This window comes from Pongo pygmaeus, chromosome 9 (genome assembly GCF_028885625.2).
Source record: "Pongo pygmaeus isolate AG05252 chromosome 9, NHGRI_mPonPyg2-v2.0_pri, whole genome shotgun sequence".
Taxonomy (NCBI): Eukaryota; Metazoa; Chordata; class Mammalia; order Primates; family Hominidae; genus Pongo; species Pongo pygmaeus.
In genome coordinates this window covers 8,050,310-8,072,393 of record NC_072382.2, presented here as the reverse complement: position 1 = coordinate 8,072,393, position 22,084 = coordinate 8,050,310, and the positions used below count along the sequence as shown (strand labels likewise).

The 22,084-nt window shown below is 48.9% G+C and overlaps 1 protein-coding gene and 1 pseudogene across 2 annotated transcripts; one reads left to right on the top strand and one right to left on the bottom strand.

The window, feature by feature from the left end:
* The first annotated feature begins 6,509 nt into the window (after positions 1–6,509).
* LOC134737524 (RNA-binding protein 14) lies at positions 6,510–19,241 on the top strand. 2 transcript variants are annotated; one of them, XM_054440529.1, is made up of 3 exons: positions 6,510–8,919; positions 16,111–17,575; positions 18,359–19,241. In XM_054440529.1, exons 1-3 carry the CDS (start codon positions 8,583–8,585, stop codon positions 18,564–18,566), a joined length of 2,010 nt encoding a protein of 669 aa, XP_054296504.1. In that variant the 5' UTR covers positions 6,510–8,582; the 3' UTR covers positions 18,567–19,241. The 2 variants fall into 2 exon arrangements, 1 of the variants encoding a protein (XP_054296504.1); XR_010127677.1 differs by lacking the exons at positions 16,111–17,575; positions 18,359–19,241 and adding an exon at positions 10,357–11,334 and having other exon boundaries at positions 6,510–9,412.
* LOC129009213 (U4 spliceosomal RNA) lies at positions 6,818–6,944 on the bottom strand (annotated as a pseudogene).
* Positions 19,242–22,084: the final 2,843 nt, after the last annotated feature.

Below are 22,084 nucleotides of genomic sequence, written 5' to 3'. Positions count from 1 at the left end.
ACAAGGTCTGTAGATGGAGACCATCCTGGCTAACACGGTGAAACGCTGTCTCTACTAAAAATACAAAAACTTAGCCGGGTGTGGTGGGGGGCACCTGTAGTCCCAGTTACTTGGGAGGCTGAGGCAGGAGAATGGCGTGAACCCGGGAGGTGGAGCTTGCAGTGAGCCGAGATGGCGCCACTGCACTCCAGCCTGGGCGATAGAGCGAGACTCTGTCTCAAAAAAAAAAAAAAAAGATAAACATCCTCATTAGCTTTTCTTCTGAACTTCTGGCTTGTGGTTTTTCAAAGTTTATTTTTAAATCACAGGACACTGTTCAAACATCTTGAAGCCTCATCTGCAAAGCAGAAGTGTAACTGCAGGCAAAGATGCTCCGTTTTGGCCAGGAACAGTGGCTCATGCCTGTAATCCCAGCACTTTGGGAGGCCAGGGCAGGAGGACTGCTTGAAGCCAGTTAGAAACCAGACTAGCCAAGAAAGCAAGACCCTGTCTCTACAAAAAATAATTTAAAAGGCCGGGTGCCATGGCTCTCGCCTGTAATCCCAGCACTTTGGGAGGCCGAGGTGGGCAGATCACGAGGTCAGGAGCTCAAGACCATCCTGGCTAACATAGTGAAAACCCATCTCTACTAAAAATACAAAAAATTAGCTGGGTGTGGTAGCACGTGCCTGTAGTCCCAGCTACTCAGGAGGCTGAGGCAGGAGAATGGTGTGAACCCGGGAGGTGGAGCTTGCAGTAAGCGGAGATCCCACCACTGCACTCCAGCCTGGGTGAGAGAGCAAGACTGTCTCAAAATAATAATAATAATGATAATTACTTAAAAATCAGCTGAGTGTGGTGGCACAGGCCTATGGTCCCAGCTACTTAGGAGGCTGAGGCAGGAGGATTGCTTGTGCCTAGGAGTGTGCAGCTGCAGTGAGCCACGGTCATGCCACTCTGCTGCAGCCTGGTTGAGAGAGTAAGACCTTGTCTCTAAAAAAAAAAAGTAATTTTTTAAAAAAGAGGCCTTTAATCCCAGCAGTTTAGGGGGCCAAGATGGGAGGACTGCTTGATCCCAGGAGGTCAAGGTTGCAGTGAGCCGTGATTGTGCCACTGCCCTCCAGCCTGGGGGACAGAGTGTGACCCTGTCTCAAAAATAAATCAACAAACGAAAAGGAAAATTTGAGTCCAAGATGGGAAGATTACTTGAGGCCAGGAGTTCGAGACCAACTTGGGCAACATAGCAAGAACCCCATCTCTGAAAAAAAAAATTTTTTTTTTTCAGAGATGGAGTTTCTCTCTTGTTGCCCAGGCTGGAGTGCAGTGGGGTGATCTTGGCTCACTGCAACCTCCACCTCCTGGGTTCAAGCGATTCTCCTGCTTCAGCATCCCGAGTAGCTGGGACTAAAGAAAGGTGCATGCCACCACGCCCGGCTAATTTTTTGTATTTTTAGTAAAGATGGGTTTTCACCATGTTAGCCAGGTTGGTCTCCATCTCCTGACCTCGTGATCCGCCTGCCTCGGCCTCCCAAAGTGCTGGGATTACAGGTGTGAGCCACCACACCCGGCCTATACCTCCATATTTTTAAATAACATGACTGTGTCATTGTTTCTTATTTTCAGTCTTGATATTGTCTGTGGAATTCTATATTAGGATGAATTCTGCAGTAAGTAACACAGTCCTAATAGTGGCCAAAGCAATTAAAACATTTAATTATGTCACCAGATCAACAGTCTGGAGATATGAGGATTCAGAGCTGGTCCAGTGGTGTGGGAACGTCAGGATACTGTCATCATGAAGTGTGTGTTTCTCTTCATGTCCCCTCTCCCCTTTTGGTGGCGAGGGTGATTACCACAGCACCAACCCTCCCATTGTCACACATTCACATGATAGGGTGGAAAGCTGGAAGGAAGGAGACCAAAAAGGGAAAAGCTCCTTTCTAACAGAAAAGAACACCTATGCAATGGAATAATGAAAGTCAGCTGTGAAAATGTCTTTATCTGTGTTGTTACTAACTCATATTAGTTTCCTGTAATCAGTTTCCTTTGTAACAGTGGCAGCTGTAACAAAGTACCACAAACTGTGGCTTAAAACAACAACAATTCTCACAGTTCTGGAGGCCAGAAGTACAAACTTAGTATCACTGGGCCGAAATCAAGGTGTGGACAAGAGCTTGCTTCCTCCAGAAACTATAGGGAAACATCCCTTCCTGGCCTCTTCCAGCTTTGTGTGGCCGCTGGCATTCCTTGGCTTGTGGCCGAATCTCACTCCAATCTTCGAGGCCAGCACCATCCACTCAGTCTGCTCTGTCTTCCCATGGCCTTTTCCTCCGTGTATTTGTGTCAAGTCTCCTTCTGCCTCCGTCTTACAAGGATATATGTGATTGCATTTAACACCACCAGAGTAATCCAGGATAATCTCTTCTTAGCAAGGGCCATTGATTTAATCACATCTTCAGAGACTTTGCCACATAAAGTAACATTCACAAGTTCCAGGGATTAGGACCTAACATCTTTGGAGGCCATTAATAAACCTGCTACAGTGACCTAGTAAACCACAGGTAAATTGATACAATTAACTTAGGAAAAGGTCTCATAAGTAAATTTGACGGGACTGTAGTTTCCATGACAGAATTTCTCTCTAGCCTTTCTCTCCATTCGTTGTAAAGAGATAAGGATTTTCCTTATCAGATTGCTTTATTACAGAGATTGTTTTTACCCAAAACTAAGTTTACCTAAGTTTACAAAATTTGATTTAGATCAGTGTTTCTCAGTGGGGATGGTATGGCCCTATGGAAGTTTGTGAGGGCTATTTCTTCTGGCTGTGACAATGCTAGGTGGGGGCGGGGATGCTGCTGGTATTGGGGGAAGACTAGGGATACTTACCAATCTACAATGTGCAGGATAGTCCTGCACCAAATAGCCCACAGGATACCCTTGTAGGTGAAAAATCACTACTTATGTATATTTCAGATGGTGTCTTGCTCTATCACTCAGGCTGGAGTATAGTGGTGTGATCATAGCTCACTGTAGCCTCCATCTCATGGGATCAAGCAGTCCTGCCTCAGCTTTCTGAGTAGCTGGAACTACAGGCATGCACCACCATGTCCAGCTAACTTATTTTTTATTGTCTTTATTTATTTTTGAGACGGAGTCTCACTCTATTGCCCAGCCTGGAGCGCAGTGGCATGATCTCAGCTCACCGCAATCTCTGCTTCCTGGGTTCAAGCGATTCTCCTGACACAGCCTCCTGAGTAGCTGGGATTACAGGTATGTGCCATGACACCCAGCTAATTTTTTTTTTTTTTTTTTTTTGTATTTTTAGTAGAGATTGGTTTCGCCATGTTGGCCAGGCTGGTCTGAAACTCCTGACCTCAAGTGATCTGCCTGCCTTGGCCTCCCAAAGTGCTGGGATTATAGGTGTGAGCCACCACAGCTGACTTATTATTTTTCTTTCTTTCTTTCTTTTTTTTTTTTTTGAGACATGATCTCTTAGTTTGTTGCCCAGCCTGGAATCCAGTGTCATGATTATCGTAGCTCTGTGCAACCTGAAACTCCTGGGCACAAGCAAGCTTTTTGCCTCAGCCTCCCAGCTGGGATCACTGGTGCACATCACCATGCCTGGCTAATTGCTCTTTTTCTTTTCTTTCTTTTTTTTTTTGTTTCAGACGAGTTTCACTCTGTCACCCAGGCTGGAGCACAGTGGTATGATCTCGGCTCACTGCAACCTCCACCTCCCGGGTTCAAGCAATTCTTGTGCCTCAGCCTCTCAGGTAGCTAGGATTATAGACATGCGCCAGCACTCCTGGCTAATTTTTTGTATTTTTCGTAGAGATGGGGTTTCACCATGTTGATCAGGCTGGGCTTGAACTCCTGACCTCAAGTGATACGTCCACCTCGGCCTCCCAAAGTGCTGGGATTACAGGTGTGAGCCACTGCGCTGGGACTAATTTTTATATTTTTTGAGACATGGGGTCTCCCTGGGTTGCCCAGGTTGGTCTCAAACTCCTGGGCTCAAGTGATCCTCCTGCCTTGGCCTCCCAAAGTGCTGGGATTATAGGCATTGAGCCACTGCGTCCGGCCAAACTTCTTACTATGTGTCTTACATTGTGTTCAACACTTGTTATTGCTCAAAATGGCCTTATCCTTCATACATACCTGCCAAGAGAAATTTTTATTAGAGACAAGGTCTCACTGTGTTGCTCAGGATGGAGTGCAGTGGTGCGATCACAGCTCACTGCAGCATTAGCCTCCTGGGCTCAAGTGATCCTCCCACCTCAGCCTCCAGAGTAGCTGGGACTACAGGCACACACCACCACACCTGGCTAATTTTTAAAATTCTTTTCGTTTAGATGGGTTCTATGTTTCTCAGGCTGGTCTTGAACTCCTGAGCTCAAGTGATCCTCCTGCCTCAGCCTCCCAAAGTGCTAGGATTACAGGGATGAGCCACCACACCCATCCCCAAATTTACAATTAAAAAACTCTTACACCTAAAAACAAAAATGTGGTAAAGCCAGATATTTTATAGGTTAAGGAAGATGATACTCATACGTGTAAAGAATCTAGCTGGGTATGGTGGGTCATGCCTGTAATCCTAGCACATTGGGAGGCTGATTCTGGAGGATCACTTGAGGCTAGGAGTTTGAGAGCAGCCAGGGCAACAACTTGACCCCTGTCTCTACAAAGTAAAAATTAAAAAATTATCTGGGGGTGGCTGGGCATGGTGGTTAATGCCTGTAATCCTAGCACTTTGGGAGGCTGAGCTGGGCAGATCACGAGGTCAGGAGATCAAGACCAGCCCGGAAGGTCCAGGCTGCAGGGAGCCATGATTTCATCACTGTATTCCAGCCTGGGCGACAGAGCAAGACTCCGTCTCCAAAAAAAACAAAACAAAACAAACAAACCAACAACAAAGAAAAAACCTGCAAACTTTTCTTTTGAGATCAGCCAAGCCAAGCTAGACACTTTACAGATGAGAAACTCAGTGAGGGCTGCAGGAGCCAAGAGGGTTGCCCACCTGGACCATAAAACTGAACTAGCGCTAATTTAATGCTCTTTCCGTTATTCTAGATCAAGGAGTCAGATCCTTATTCAAGCCCCAGCATTCTGATTTGCCAGATCTGTGAAATTTGGCAAGATTCTTTACATCTATTTAATTAATTTATGTATTTAGAAACAGAGTTTCACTCTTTTGCCCAGGTTAGAGTGCAGTGGCACCATTACAGCTCACTATAATCTTAAAATCCTGGGCTCAAGCGATTCCTTCCCCCTCAGCCTCTCAAGTAGCTAGGACTACAGGTACACCACCACCCGCAGATATATATATATATATGTGTGTGTGCGTGTGTATATATATATATATATATATATACACACGCACACACACACAAATATGTAAGTATGTATTTTTTGAGACGGAGTCTCTGTCACCCAGGCTGGAGTGCAGCGGCCACAATCTCAGCTCACCACAACCTCTGCCTCCTGGGTTCAAGCAATTCTCCTGCTTCAGCCTCCTGAGTAGCTGGGATTACAGATGCACACCACTACGCCCAGCTAATTTTTTGTATTTTTAGTAGAGACAGGGTTTCACCATGTTGGCCAGGCTGGTCTCGAACTCCTGACCTCGTAATTTGCCTTCCTCGGCCTCCCAAAGTGCTGGGATTACAGGTGTGAGCCACCCTGCCTGGCCGCCGGCTAATTTTAAAAAAAATTTTTTGAGAGATGGGTTTTGGTCGTTGCCCAGGCTGTCCCCAACCTTCTGGGCTGAGGCGATCTACCTGCCTCGGCCTCCCAAAGTGCTGGGATTATAGGCATGAGCCACCACACCCAGCCTAAAATTAGTTTTACCTGTTTCTTTTCACCTTTTAAAAATGTGGCTACTAGAAAAATTAAAAGCACCTATGGGTCTCACTGTGTTAACGTAAGACCCCACCCACCGGGTGGGGTGACTCACACCTGTAATCCCAGCACTTTGGGAGGCCAAGGCAGGCGAATCACGAGGTCAGGAGTTCGGGACCAGCCTGGCCAACATGCTGAAACCCCTACTAAAAATGCATAAATTACGCCGGGCGTGGTGGCATGCGCGCCTGTAGTCACAGCTACTTGGGAGGCTGAGGCAGGGAAAATTGCTTGAACCCAGGAGGTGGAGGCTGCAGTGAGCCGAGACAGCACGACTGCACTACAGCCAGGGTGACAAGAGTGAAACTCTGTCTCAATAAATAAATAAATAAAATGGCTATCCTTACTGGGTAGCTAGGGGTTTGCTGATATGCTGTTCTGGGAATACTGCCAGCAGTTTGGATTTCAGGAGATACCAGAGTACTGCCCCTTTTCTTTTTTTTTTTTTTTTTTTTTTTTTTTGAGAGGGAGTCTCGCTCTGTCGCCCAGGCTGGAGTGCAGTGGCGCGATCTCGGCTCACTGCAAGCTCCAACTCCCGGGTTCACGCCATTCTCCTGCCTCAGCCTCCCTAGTAGCTGGGACTACAGGCGCCCGCCACCATGCCTGGCTAATTTTTTGTATTTTTAGTAGAGACGGGGTTTCACCATGTTAACCAGGATGGTCTCCATCTCCTGACCTCCTGATCCGCCGAGGCCTAACCAAAGTGCTGGGATTACAGGCGTGAGCCACCTTGCCTGGCCCAAGCACATGCCATTTCAATGGCCTTGTGCTACACAACTCCCACCCTCCTATTCTCTCTGTTCCAGGCTCTGGCCATATTGGGCTTTTTTTTTTTTTTTTTTGGAGACGGAGTCCTGCTCTGTTGGCCAGGATGGAGTGCAGTGGCGTGATCTCAGTTCACTGCAACCTCCATCTCCTGGGTTCAAGTGATTCTAGTGCCTCAGCCTCCTGAGTAGCTGGGATTACAGGTGCCAGTCATCACGCACGGCTAATGTTTTGTTTTCAATTAGCAATAATTGCGCCTTGGATAAACCTCATTGGCTATGATACTGCCACTGTGCAAAGCTAATGTTTTGTAGTTTTAGTAGAGACAGGGTTTTACCCTGTTGGTCAGGCTGGTCTCGAACTCTTGACCTCAGGTGATCTGCCCGCCTCAGCCTCCCAAAGTGCTGGGATTACAGGTGTGAGCCACTGGGCCTGGCCCATACTGGCTCTTGACTCTTCCTTGAACCAGCCAGATTTGCTTCTGCCCCAGCACTCTTTGACTTGTACTTTCTGGCCGGCATGATCTTCCCTCAGAGGATGGCTTAGTTCCCTTGCTTACTCCAAGTCCTCATCACCATCTAACACGCTTACGTTTTACTTATTTCTTGCCTGTCTCTCCCCACCATAAGATCCAAGAAGGTTGGGATTTCTGTCATTTTTTTTTGTTCACTGCTATATTCTTGGTGGTGTCCACATGGTAGGTGCTATTTGTTGACTGAACACGTAGGCAAATATTTCCCTGAGTTTGTCACATGTCTGTTTTTGATGTTGTCTGCCATGCAACAATCTTATTTACATACTCATATCTGCTTAAAAAAAATTTTGAGACAGAGTCTCACTCTGTCGCCCAGGCTGGAGTGCAGTGGCGTGATCTTGGCTCACTGCAACCTCCGCCTTCCGGGTTCAAGCGATTCTCCTGCCTCAGCCTCCCAAGCAGCTGGGATTACAGGCGCGCACCACCACGCCCGGCTAATTTTATATTTTTAGTAGAGACGGGGTTTCACCATGTTGGCCAGATTGGTCCTGAACTCCTGACCTCTGGTGATCCGCCTGCCTTGGTCTCCCAAAGTGCTGGAATTACAGGCGTGAGCCACCGCTCCCGGACTAAAATTTTTTTTAGTAAGGCTCAACTTTTGCTTCCTGCAGAATTAATTTTCTCGTTTATTAAACTGTTTATTATGAAAACCTTCAAACATACAATAACGTCATTCCATTATTTCTTGACTGGGAATTCCATCAGGGCAGAGGCCTTTGATTTTTCACCGTCTGCCAGGACCTCAGCAACCCCAGGGAATGTTTCCAAAGAATGAATTAATGGCACGAGGACTTCTCCGGGGCCTGCCTCAAGTCCCTTCGCGGTGCTCAGCACAGTCCTGGGAGCCGTTTGCCGACTCAAGGCGCCTGTCCCGGTTTCTCCCGCCAGGCCCGGCCTTCCCCCGTACACTCACGCGGCCACCTCCAGGCGCGGGTTTGGACAGGGCTTCCAGAATGGGAGGAGCCCTGACTTCCAATTGAACAAAGTTTTCCAGGGAGCCCGTCGGTCCCAACCCCACCCGGGCCAGAGGCCGCCTTACAGACTAGGCCTCTCTGCCGCCGGCGCCGCTCGCGCGCGTTCTCCTCTCTTCAGCCCTCCCTCTTCTTCCCAACCCCCGCTCCCGCCACGGGCTGTGGCGGTTGGTCGTCCCTTTCCCACCCCCTCAGCTAACGAGCGGGCTCTAGGCCCTCTGGGATTGGCTGTGCCTGAGCACATCTTCCCTCAGCGTTTCTGATTGGTCGCTGGACGCGCGGGATGCGAGTCCCCATTGGCTAGGCCAGGGCGCCTGCGCGGCGGGGTTCTCGGTCGCCAGCCATTCCTGAGGAGGACTGCCGGTCGTTCGGACGTCTTGCCTGTCGCTGGAGGAGAGGTCCGGGCTCTCCAGGAAGGTGGCTGCGGCGACAAAATGAAGATATTCGTGGGCAACGTCGACGGGGCGGATACGACTCCGGAGGAGCTGGCAGCCCTCTTTGCGCCCTACGGCACGGTCATGAGCTGCGCCGTCATGAAACAGTTCGCCTTCGTGCACATGCGCGAGAACGCGGGCGCGCTGCGCGCCATCGAAGCCCTGCACGGACACGAGCTGCGGCCGGGGCGCGCGCTCGTGGTGGAGATGTCGCGCCCAAGGCCTCTTAATACTTGGAAGATTTTCGTGGGCAATGTGTCGGCTGCATGCACGAGCCAGGAACTGCGCAGCCTCTTCGAGCGCCGCGGACGCGTCATCGAGTGTGACGTGGTGAAAGGTAACGCGGAGGCGCGCTCGGGGGCGGGGGCGCGCTCGGGGCACTCTGCCTGTTAGCCACGCCCCTTACCCGGGGGTCGGTCACTGCGCGGTTGGGAGGGGTGGGGAAGTGCGCGGGAGCAGGTCGGAGGTGTTGGGGGCGCGTTGGGTAGAGCCACCCTCTTCCCCTGCGGTCCAGGAACCGTCCACCAAGTAGGAGGAAGCGGCTCTGGGTGGGTGCGGCGGCCACTGCGAGGCAAGCTGCGGGGCCGGGGACGCGCCTGAAAGCCTTGCGAGTGTACCGGGGGCGCGCCTTCTCCTGGTCTCCTGGGCCTGGCACCCAGCGGAAATTGGGAAGTGACGGGCACAAGCCGGATCATGAAGCGGGGAAGATTTCTCCACTTCCCCACTTCCTCTCCAGACGTCGGTCGGAGCAAGGGAAGAGGGAAAAGGTGGGGGCTGACGCCCCAAGGCCGCCCTCCTGTTCCCTCCCGATGAATGTGCTCAAGCGGAAGGTAACGGGGCCCTTGGACGTTTCTCGGGCTGGGGTCTTTTAGTCTTGTCTGGCATGGGTCTACTCATGGGCACAGTTACACGTGGGTACGAGAGGGGCCCCTTCCGAATCACTTTGGCCTTTCAATATTAGGTAGGTTAGGCGTGGCAGCTGTGTGCTTTCCTCCTCCCTCAAACTTGGGGTTTTTCTTTGGGCTCGATTTTACATCTGTCAACTGGAAACCCCAGCCTTTTGCGTGTGCAAGAAAGCTTGTTTTATGAAGTCCCCTTCTGCGTAGTCTTTACGTGCCAAGCCAGTGCCTTAGGGCAGTGTCATTCTTTTATAAGCTTGGTGACTTTGCAGGGGGGCATACTTTGGCTGAAGGGGTCCTGGGGAGGGATTTATGAGAGGTCTTCATTAAACAGTGGCTAAACACGATTTACTGAATCAGTAGTAGTCATTGCTTGAGTAGTCTAATCCTGAGGGCAGATCCCGGTGCCTTTTCTTCGAGAAAAATGTGTCACCATAATTAAGCCTGACTAGGGACCCAGTTGACTTTTTCATAGCCTGAGTTTTTATCCCTTAAGCTCTTTATCTTTTACATTGGCAAGGTTTGGTGGGACAGCCCTTGTGTATGTGGCCAGTCTCTGCTCCACTTGGGAACAGATCAGAGTTAACTTTGCCCTGTCATTTTGGAAGATGCAGCCTGGGAGTATCTGATGCCCTACTCCTGGTGGGTTCATACCTGCTCATACCCTGTGTGAGAAGTTTCAGGGATAGGAAATAAATGTGGGTGCAAGTGCTTATTTATCCCACCAAGATATTTCATTTGCTGTCCTGGAAAGGCACATGTTTGGGGCCATTCCTAGTCCTTTAAGTGGGGGAAATATAAAGGGTCATAGTGTCCACTACTAGGAACAAGTCCTTGTTCTACATTAATACTGCATTCTATTTTCCTCAACTCAGGTTATACAAGTCCACGACTATCCGGAATCGGGCTTTCCTGCTGGGTGCTCTGAGGCAGGCTGTATGGTGCATGGATTTTTGCTTTGTTTAGAGTAAAAGAGTGGGGGAGGGTCTCAGATTGGGTACTTGTCCAGCAAAAGGATGGGGTATATGAGTCTCATTTGTGAGAGTTTTGTGTTTAATTGACTTACCAAGTTTCTTTTGTGGTTGTTAGGTAGAGTGGCTACTAGGTTGAGAGTCTAGAGTCAAACATCTGAAGGGACAGTCTCCCTGGAACTCAAGCTTCTTGCTTGCTTTCAGGCGGTAGAGAAAGTCAAAAATTTGCCTGAACTTGCTTGGGACCCAACACCAAGTGACAATGCGGATGAAGTGCATAACTGCACATGAATTTTTAGAACTCCTGGCTGACTCCTTGTGAGAGTTAGAGGGAGTTTTGTGCATTTTGTTCCTTTGTAAACATTTGATTAGCAAAAATGCATTGACTTACTCCGGGAGTGGTGGTCAACTATTTGCAGTCATATTGTTGTATAACAGAGCTCCTGACATACTTCGATGTAAGAGACTGGGAAAGATTTGAACATCATATCCTCCACTGATGTCTTTTTATCTGTTTGTGATGACGGAAAGTGAGGGTTGGAAGTTGGGAGTGTAGTAGAAGCGACTGGCTCTCTAAAGAGTGTACTCATTTCTTGTGCTGGGAATGGTCATTTGATTGAGTCTCCATGTGTTGGCTGACAGGGCTTTGAAAAGCACAGAAGCTTGGTGGTGCACCAGACAACCAGCTCTGTTTTATTTCACAGGAAAAAAAAACAACATAGTTGCTTGGTTACTCCAGGAGCTTAGATAGGATTTGTAGAACAGAAATCTCAATAGCAACAGTGGATTGTAACCACTCCACAGCTTCCTCCTATTGGGTGTTCAAAGATGAACAGCTTCCGGAAACGTGTACAGACTTGTGGGGAGATCTGAAAGACAAAAGAGGAAAATATCTTCTCTTCATTTTTGTGAGTGACTGTTTCTTCTTCCTATACAGAGCTCTGTAGTTTCAAGTTTAAGATTTTTTCTTTCTTTTCTTTTTTTTTTTTTTTTGAGGCTGGAGTACAGCGGCGTGATCTCGGCTCACTGCAAGCTCCGCCTCCCAGGTTCACGCCATTCTCCTGCCTCAGCCTCTCGAGTAGCTGGGACTACAGGCGCCCGCCACCATGCCTGGCTATTTTTTTGTATTTTTAGTAGAGACGGGGTTTCACCGTGTTAGCCAAGATGGTCTCGATCTCCTGACCTTGTGATCCGCCCGCCTCGGCCTCCCAAAGTGCTGGGATTACAGGCGCGAGCCACCTTGCCTAGCCCTCAAGTTTAAGATTTTTAGTCTTAAGATAGGAGAACTTGTTTTTCTGGATTCACTTAACTTTGTTGCTGGAGGACTTGTGATGTCACCAGACCATTTGGAGATCTCTGTAAAACGTTACTTGATAGTCCCAATGCAGTGATTTCCTTCAGAGTTTCCTTGAATTAGATCTGTGGGCAAGAAGGTTCCTGGAATTTTTCAGATCTCTGGTTTTAATGGTCTTAGGAGTACTTGGGTGTTAGGGCATCTTTAATCTAGCTAGGTCTGTGCTTTGCACTTACTGTGATGGGGCTTATCACTACTGGATGCAGTTGAGTTAGCCTGGGCAACCTATTCACACTTTCCCCTCCAATGTCAGGCTTAGAAACTTCCTGATATAATTTGGTTATAATTGTATCAGATGGATTTTTAAATTTTGTATTTATTTTTATATTATTTATATATTTATTATTATTTTTTTTGAGACAGAGTCTCGTTCTGTTGCCCAGGCTGGAGTGCAGTGGTGAGATCTTGGCTCACTGCAACCTCCGCCTCCTGGGTTCAAGCAATTCTGCTGCCTCAGCCTCTCAAGTAGCTGGGTCTACAGGCCACCACACCTGGCTAATTTTTGAATTTTTAATAGAGACAGGGTTTCACTATGTTGGCCAGGTTGGTCTTGAACTCCTGACCTCAGGTGATCTGCCTGCCTCGGCCTCCCAAAGTGTTGGGATTACAGATGTAAGCCACCATGCCCGGCTTGGATTTTTAAATTTTTTGATCAGTTATAAAACTCATTTGGATAGTCATTTGAATCGTACATGTGAAATCTCAATTTTCAAATTTCACCACTTGGTCTGAATAAAACCCAGCTAAGGAGGGAAATGGGATACAATGGGATATCCAGATGCTCTTGTAAGCCCATGGAAGTTTTTGTCTCATTCTAGTGTCAGGAATTTGTGGATAGAATAATCAGGACTATTAGAATTGTTCCTTAATATTCCCTCAGAATGTCTGGAGGCCCCTCCCCGCAACAAGTGCCTATGAGCTCCAGCAACTCTGCTTGCTCTTCACTTTGGGCCTTTCTGCTTGCCATCTCCAGGTGGTTTTGTCATTCCTGAGGATTACCTCAGCCTCTGGTTTTATTTTTATTTTTTATTTAAACATTTTTAAAAATATTTATTCATTGTTTAGGGTCTCGCTTAGTTGCTCAGGCCAGAGTGCAGTGGCGTGATTGTGGCTCACTGTAGTGTTGACCTCCTGAGCTCAAGCCATCCTTCCACCTCAGTCTCCCTAAGTATTAGGGTTACAGGAGGGAGCCACCATGCCTGGCCCAGCCTCTGCTTTTAAAGAGCTCTTAGGCCACATGCTGGTTGGTTTTTTTTTTTTTTTAAGCTTACTCTATCTAAAGTGGAGATGAAGGATCACAGGACAACTTTAGTGCCTTGTGGCTAGGCCAAAGGAAACACGTAGCTTTTCACAGGTGGTAGATAAGGTTCTGGCCATGGGAGTGTTGAGGACAGAGTTGTGATAATTCATTTTGTTCTTTTTTTTTTTTTTTTTTTTTTTTTTTTTTTTTTTTTTTTTTTTGAGACAGAGTTTCATCCTTTTTGCCCAGGCTGGAGTACAGTGGCACGATCTTGGCTCACTGCAACCTCCGCCTCCCAGGTTAAAGTGATTCTCCTGCCTCAGCCTCTTGAGTAGCTGGGATTACAGGCACATGCCACCACGGCCGGCTAATTTAATATTTTTAGTAAAGATGGTGTTTCACCTTGTTGGTCAGGCTGGTCTTGAACTCCTGACCTCAGGTGGTCCGCCTGCCTCGGCCTCCCCAAAGTGCTGGGATTATGGTGTGAGCCACTGCGCCTGGTCTCATTGTGTTATTTTATCATCTGTGCCAGCTTCTAAGTTTGCATGGCATTGTGTTTTGCTTGAGATGAAAGATAATATTCTATAGGGAAATAAATCTCTGGTTATTTCTAGGTTTGAATAATCATAATTCCTTATTCTGTAGCTGTTCATATCTTACAAGGCACTTTTGTCTTTTCTCTTGAACCTCTTAACTTTGAGGTAGATAGGATAGATGTGTGGGAGGAAATAAATGGTAAGTTTCTTTTTATTTTTTTTGAGACAGAGTTTTGCGCTTGTCACCCAGGCTGGAGTGCAGTGGCATGATCTTGGCTCACTGCAACCTCCCTTCTTTTTCTTCCGGGTTCAAGTGATTCTCCTCCTTCAGCCTCTGGAGTAGCTGGGATTACAGGTGCCAGCCACCACGCCCGGGTAATTTTTGTATTTTTAGTAGAGACGTGGTGTCACCATGTTGGCCAGGCTGGTCTCGAATTCCTGACCTCAGGTGATCCACCTACCTGGGCTTCCTAAAGTTTTGGGATTACATGTGCGAGCCACCGTGCTTGGCCAGTTTCTTTTCTTTTTTTCTTTTTTCTTTTTTGAAATGGAGTCTTGCTGTGTCACCCAGACTGGAGTACGGTGGTGCCATTTTGGCTCACTGCAACCTCCACCTCCCAGGTTCAAGTGATTCTCCTGCCCCAGAGCCTCCCGAGTAGCTGGAATTATAGGTGTGCACCACCATACCTAGCTAATTTTTGTATTTTTAGTAGAGACAGGGTTTCACCATGTTGGTCAGGCTGATCTTGAACTCCTGATCTCAGGTGATCTGCCTGCCTTGGCCTCCCAAAGCCCTGGCATGAGCCCCTGTACCTGCCTAAATGGTAAGTTTCCTAAGATCTTATAACAAGTCAGTGATACCTGGGTCTGGAACTGAGACCGTTGAATTCCTAATTAAGGATCCCTTTTGTGCTATGCCACACTTCTGACTTGTACTTATTGATTGTATTTTTTTCCCCATTATCCTAAGTTTTGTGTCATTGTCTTCAAATCCAGGGAAATGACTTGTTCTGTAGGAGCAGCCAGATAAGGCATCCCAGTACGAAAGTTTCTAAAAATGAGGACCCTTGTTTGGAGGTTACTAAGAATGTTTCTTGTCTTAGTATTGTCATCTAGGTAGCTCTTTGTTTCTTAAACCGATGTGACAGATAGCATCCCGGTACTTGGATGCTGTCTAAGAGTAGCCACAGGTCGAGAATGGAGCTAAGCTTGGAGCCTTATTTCCTAGGGGCAGGATTCTCTCCTACAGATTCTGCTTGTGCTTTGTGAGTGTGGACATGAGAATTTCTTTCCATTCCTTCATTCCCTGAAGTTTCCTCCTTCTGTGTGGTAGATACTTTGATACTGTGTGGTAGATAACTTTGAGACCAGCAACCTGTCTTCTCCTACCACAGCTTATTCAGATCATAATGAGAGCTGCAGGGGTAACCTGCTTAGCAAAGTCTGTTAGCTGCAGTAATTGCAGCTTCATGCCTTATAGGTGAGAAACAAGATCTTTCTGGTAAGCAGTCTGCTCTGTGAACAGAAGCCCAAGGTGTAAGGTATACCTCTGTCCCTTAAAGAGGAAACAGTGGAGGATGCAATGTGGTCTGGGACAGGGGGATTGGGCATGAACTCAGCCAGTAGGCTTAGTTTCTATTCCCATACCTCATTGGCTTACACAGGGTCCATCTTCTCTGCTTCTAAGCCTAAATTTTTAGTCATATTACACAGTCCTGCCTTATACCTTGACTTCTCAGGGATAGATTGTGTAGCAAGGGGGCATTGCAAGAGCTGCGATTCTGGTCCTGACTCTAACACACTTCTAGTAGGGCAAGCCATATAAAAACTCTGAGCATGTATGTGTGTCCACCTGTTAAATGGAGGTAATGATTCTTTGCCCTGCCTACCTCACAGGATTGTGAGGCCCAAATGAGGTCCTCCTGTACCTAAGAGTGCCTTGAAAACTTGGGAAGTACTGTGAAAAAGCGGAGAGATCATATTGGAATGTTGTGAACTGCTTGCTTGTTGCAGTCTGACTCTCTTGCCTTAATTGGACATGGGCTGAGAGATGGGTCATACCAAAACATGAGTGGTCATTTCCAGTTTTTGAGAGTTAGGCCTCAAAAGTGAGCTAGGCCTCAAAGCTGTTTGGTGAGCTTGGGTTGAGAACACTGAAGAACTGAGTGATCTAGGAACCCTTTCTGCATTTTGTTCTGCTGGTTTGTACTTACAGGAGATGTGAAGATTTTTATCCTGTGTTGCAGTTCATCTTTGCTTCTTCTTCTCTTACCAGGAAGTTGGGTGAGGTGGCAGGGTTTGTAAAGGGGAGAATGGGAAGAAGGCTGTAGGCAAAGATGACTGCTTGGGACAGTCAGAAGCTTTGTTATATGGGAGCTACGTTTTATGACATACTCCTGGAGAGGAGGGTTTGGAGGCCTTGGAGGTAGCTGGCAACAGCTGGGTGCTGTTGTGTGTCCAATTTGGGACCCATCAGGTAGCATGCCCTGCCCCCCTAATTGCTAACCCTCTGTCTGCTGCTTTATCAGACTACGCGTTTGTTCACATGGAGAAGGAAGCAGATGCCAAAGCCGCAATCGCGCAGCTCAACGGCAAAGAAGTGAAGGGCAAGCGCATCAACGTGGAACTCTCCACCAAGGGTCAGAAGAAGGGGCCTGGCCTGGCTGTCCAGTCTGGGGACAAGACCAAGAAACCAGGGGCTGGGGATACGGCCTTCCCTGGAACTGGTGGCTTCTCTGCCACCTTCGACTACCAGCAGGCTTTTGGCAACAGCACTGGTGGCTTTGATGGGCAAGCCCGTCAGCCCACACCACCCTTCTTTGGTCGCGACCGCAGCCCTCTGCGCCGTTCACCTCCCCGAGCCTCTTATGTGGCTCCTCTGACGGCCCAGCCAGCTACCTACCGGGCCCAGCCGTCAGTGTCACTGGGAGCTGCCTACAGGGCCCAGCCTTCCGCCTCTTTGGGTGTTGGCTATCGGACTCAGCCCATGACAGCCCAGGCAGCCTCTTACCGCGCTCAGCCCTCTGTCTCCCTTGGGGCACCATACAGGGGCCAGCTGGCTAGTCCTAGCTCCCAGTCTGCTGCAGCTTCTTCACTCGGCCCATATGGTGGAGCCCAGCCCTCAGCCTCGGCCCTTTCCTCCTATGGGGGTCAGGCAGCTGCGGCTTCTTCGCTCAACTCCTACGGGGCTCAGGGTTCCTCCCTTGCCTCCTATGGTAACCAGCCATCCTCTTACGGCGCCCAGGCTGCCTCTTCCTATGGGGTTCGTGCAGCTGCTTCTTCCTACAACACCCAGGGAGCAGCTTCCTCCTTAGGCTCCTACGGGGCTCAGGCAGCCTCCTATGGGGCCCAGTCTGCAGCCTCCTCACTAGCTTATGGAGCCCAGGCAGCTTCATATAATGCCCAGCCCTCGGCCTCTTACAATGCTCAGTCTGCCCCATATGCTGCACAGCAGGCTGCTTCCTACTCTTCCCAACCTGCTGCCTATGTGGCACAGCCAGCCACAGCTGCTGCCTATGCCAGCCAGCCAGCAGCCTACGCCGCACAAGCCACTACCCCAATGGCTGGCTCCTATGGGGCCCAGCCGGTTGTCCAGACCCAGCTGAATAGTTACGGGGCCCAAGCATCAATGGGCCTCTCAGGCTCCTATGGGGCTCAGTCGGCTGCTGCGGCCACTGGCTCCTATGGTGCCGCAGCAGCCTACGGGGCCCAACCTTCTGCCACCCTGGCAGCTCCTTACCGCACTCAGTCGTCAGCCTCATTGGCTGCTTCCTATGCTGCCCAGCAGCATCCCCAGGCTGCTGCCTCCTACCGCGGCCAGCCAGGCAATGCCTACGATGGGGCAGGTCAGCCGTCTGCAGCCTACCTGTCCATGTCCCAGGGGGCCGTTGCCAACGCCAACAGCACCCCGCCGCCCTATGAGCGTACCCGCCTCTCCCCACCCCGGGCCAGCTACGACGATCCCTACAAAAAGGCTGTCGCCATGTCGAAAAGGTACTGTATGCCCGCCCGCCTCTGCCCCCAGCTGGGGCTTAGGGCAAGGGGCTGAGGTTGGCATGGGAGGGAAACTGGAGGCATCGGCCCCTCCCTCGGTCTTCTCTTCTCTATTTCTGTGGGATGTCCAGAGGCCGAGGGGAGCAGTGTCTATGAACTTTTCTGGTCACCAGGGTTCAGGTGGAGCATAGTGCTCAGCCTGGGGTGGTACCTGCTAGTCAGGCCAGGCACAGTGTCACCTGTCTAGGCTAGCCCAAGTGTCATTGGAGCTACTGCCTGCAGGACCGTGGCCCATATCCTTTCCCACTGTCTCAAGGATCCTTAAGCCTATTACGTGGTTGTCCTGGCTTTGGCAGGGATGTGGGTTAAAGAGTAGTCCCTTTGGCATTCACTGGCTAAAGGCAAGTTTATGAGGTGCGTCCACTTTGGGAAGTTGGGGACCTTGCTTTCATCCGCCGTTCTGTTGATAAACAACCAAGGTCTTTCTCTGCAGGGCCCAGGGGCGGAGATAGTTTGTTGTGGTGTGGGAATGTAGACCAAAATCCACCTTGGCTAGTTCAGAGGGGAGGACTTCAGTGGAGGGTTTGATTTCCCACTGAGTTGAAGCCAGGCTTGATTTTTTTTGGCCTGGATAGGGTGATGAGTCTTCTGACAAAAGGAGACCAATCTCTTGGAGACCAATGTGATCACACCCTCCCTGTCCCCATTGGCATCTCCCCAATGCCCACCTGGAGTCCTCCCCTCAATTGTCTCATTCACCAACTGTCTTCTTCTCTCGACTAGGTATGGTTCCGACCGGCGTTTAGCCGAGCTCTCTGATTACCGCCGTTTATCAGAGTCGCAGCTTTCGTTCCGCCGCTCGCCGACAAAGTCCTCGCTGGATTACCGTCGCCTGCCCGATGCCCATTCCGATTACGCACGCTATTCGGGCTCCTATAATGATTACCTGCGGGCGGCTCAGATGCACTCTGGGTACCAGCGCCGCATGTAGGGCCATCCTGGGATGGGGCACCACAGGGAGGGAGGGAGAAAAGAGGTGGGTAGGGTTACAGATCCAGGTTATAACTACTCTGGCCCATACCTTTCCTGGTTGCGGTTTTTCATCCCCTCTACCATGTGGGCCTTCCCCAGGAGATGATCCTTTTGAGTGTTCGGCAGTAACCTACTTTGTTCCTTCGCCTCAGCAGCAAATCTTGCTACTGGCTCTAGATCTGCGGTTTCCCCTCTACCCTGCCTCCCGTCTCCCCAGAATGGGAATTTCTTTTATGTTTTTATTTTTTTCCTGGCTCCCTTTTATTTTTGTGCGCGATATTTAAGGTCGTCTGGATGGGGAAGCAACCTGCAGCTGAGGTCGCCGGCGCCTTTTTCTTTTTAGATGGGAAGGAGGCCAGGAAGGGGTTAGCTTAACCATTTCCTATGCGCCAAGCTGTGCCAGCAGTCCAGGGTACCCTGACTGTCCCTCTGTAGACTGTTGAGACTGAGTTCCTGTTGGGACAGTCAGTTGGTATGCATCCAAGTCCCTGCTGACCACTAATGTTCTAGCTGATGGTGAGCGGCACAGTCCCACTTCCCCATCTCCCCAAGTAGGTGGTGTTAGAAAACCTTAATTTTTTTTCCCTTTTGTATGGACTACAAATAAAACTTGGGGCAATTTGCAGTTTGGAAACCTGGTTGTCATTGTCTTGATTGCATTCAGTGTCAAAGGAGCCAATTTGACATCCAGGAAGACATGATAGCTAAAGGGAAGGCAGTCAGAGAACCCAGGACTGGTGAGGAAAGGGGTTTGAATGTGGGAATTAGAAGGATTGCCCTGTGGCCCAGAAGGATTTAGCTCATCGTCGTCCTGCTAGCCTGCCATCTTTCAGACTTTCCAGGGCAGGTGGCCTGGTCCTCAGCCCTCAACTTGAGTTAGTCACACCAAAATGCAGTAAATAATGCCCATTTTCCTCTGCCTGTGCTTGACCATTGTCACTGACTTTTCTCCAGTTTAGGAATAACCTGTGTTCCAATGGGGTGGTTCTGGGGTTTGGCCTCTCAGGAAGTGGGGAAGGGGCTGCCGTGGTATTTACAGGCTAGTAGATCCTTTAGGCAGTAGGCTCGAATGAGTGCTGTGGCTGGGACCCAGAAAGGAACCAGTAGTGGAGTGGGGGTAATGGCATTGCCTGATACTGCCCTATGGTTGGAATAAGGAAGGGCAGAGAAAACTTAAAGCAGGTATGGGGCATTCTGGCCATAGAGCTCGTATTTTGCCTGTTGAGCTGTACCATGGAGCATCCTCCTGTGTCCTGCCAACCCCTGCCATTACAGTCACCGGAGACTCCTTTGCCTATCCCTATCTGTTAGGGTTTTCAGATGTCCTCTCGCTGGGTTTATATTTGAAGGTATAGAATCTGGGAAGGGGTGGGGTGCAAGCTTAACCAAATAGGGATGCTAGGGTTGGGTGGGGAATTGAGGACTCTTTCTATGCTTTTATTGTAGGGCTGGGGATTGAGGATCTGGGCAAAAAATATGACATTTCCAACCAGGGACAAAATGGAGGCTTGGGCTTAATGATGGGTAAATGGAAGACTGGTTGAGTGGGATGATAATGGGAGAACTTACTGATGCTCCTTTGGGAAAAGGGGCTTTAAAGACTCGATTTGGGAGCCTACTGGGGCAAGGCGACTTTGGGGAGGTGTACGTGTCAGTCAAGTGGAGGTCAGGTGGGTTATCTTCTGCCTCCTTCACTGGCTTCATGTGAACTTGCCTGTGACAGAATATCTTGCCCTAGATGTCCTCTTCCCTTTTGCCATGGTGCAAAAGCATTCGATCTTATGACCGTGAGTTCTTACTTGTGGATGCTAACTGGGGTAATCTCAGGGAGTACTGGGGCCATGGCTCTTTCCCTTGCTTCTCTTTCTGCTCACTGCTTTGCTTTCAGGTGCTTAGCTGCTCCTTTTTATTTCTTTGCAGGACTGGGAAAGAATGGGAGGAGGATTTTGATAAGTTTCTTGTTCTCTGCGTGGTGATGGGGTCTGAGGGCCAAGTTAATAAGCCTACCTTTGGTTATTACCCTGGAAAATTGAGGGTTGATGGTAGGGTTATGATTGTGGCCTGTGTATTTGCAATTTTTCTTTGTCAGTGTGGCTTTCTGTCGTCTTCCTTTTTCTCCAGTGAGGGTTCTGCCACTGTCTCAACCCTTGGTTCCTGCAAAAAACAGCTAAATATGCTCTCAGGGCCAGTGGTGATGTTCTCTGTCGCAGCCCCAGCTCTTGAAAGTGACCTGGCCCAGATGAGCTCTGCCTGCTTGTCATCTTTAGGTCCTGCTGCCCCTGCTGCCTCAGCCCTCAGGCTCCTAACTGCTCAAGCTAGAAGGAGCTACAAAGCCAAATCATTTGTCATTTTTCTCTTGCAGATTGTTTTAAAATCTCCCTCCTCTCTTTTATTTTAATTATGCCACCTGTGTTACTCCTATAGCCTGCTTCTTTGCTTTGTGGATTGCTGATTTCAAGTTCTATAACTTGGGGAAAGTTGGGTTGAGTGAATGGGAGGACAGACATTGAATGTGTGTTTTGGAAAAATGGACTCTCTATCTTCAGATTATTCAACTTCCCCACCTATCACGTCTACAACTTGGCCTTCATTGGAGAAGTTTTAGTTGGCTTATTCCTGGAACAAGACCATCTAGAGGCTTTTAGCCTTGTCAGCCTGCCCTCTTCTGAGGTTTGGACCTTGTTTTAAATTGTGTGCATGATGGGCTTGAGACCGTCTCGTAATGGAGGTAATGGGACTATCACTGAGGGGTTCAGCCTATCCAGGTAGGCTACCGTTCTAGTCATACCCATCACTTAAATTCTGCCACAGTCTGCACAGACGGTTGGTCCTCCAGGCATATTGTCCTACTAAGCCAAATAGGTGGACATCATGGGATGGATGAGGCCATCATGAAAACAGATTTACTGGATGTATGGACCTCGTATACTATGTAACAGATGGAAAACTGAATTTTACAATCTATAGGTACCTTTGGAAGGTCATAAAGGGTCAAAGTCTATAGTTTTCCAGAAAATAATTCTTAAAGCTGGGTTTCTTGTCTAGATTTAAATCATATGTATCTGTCTGTAGTGCTTCAAATGTGGCCAGGTGTGATAGCTCACACCTGTAATTCCCAGCGCTTTGGGAAGCTGAGGCAGGAGGATTGCTAGAGGCCAGGATTTTGAGACCAGCTTTGGCAATACAGTGAGACCTTGTCTCTACCAAAAAAAAAAAAAAAAAATGCCAGCTGTGGTGGCATGCACCTGTAGTCCTAGCCACTTGAGAGGCTGAAGCAAGAGGATTGCTTGAACTCAGGAGTTGGAGGTTATAGTGAACTATGGTCATGCCACTGCACTTCAGCCTGTATGACACAGCAAGACCCTGTCTCAGATAAATAAACAAACAAACAAATGCCTTGCTCAGCTAGCTGAGGCAGGCTTTGGGCTGACCTTGAGGGATTTATTGTCTGGGAGGCAGGACCTACCTCAGTGAGCG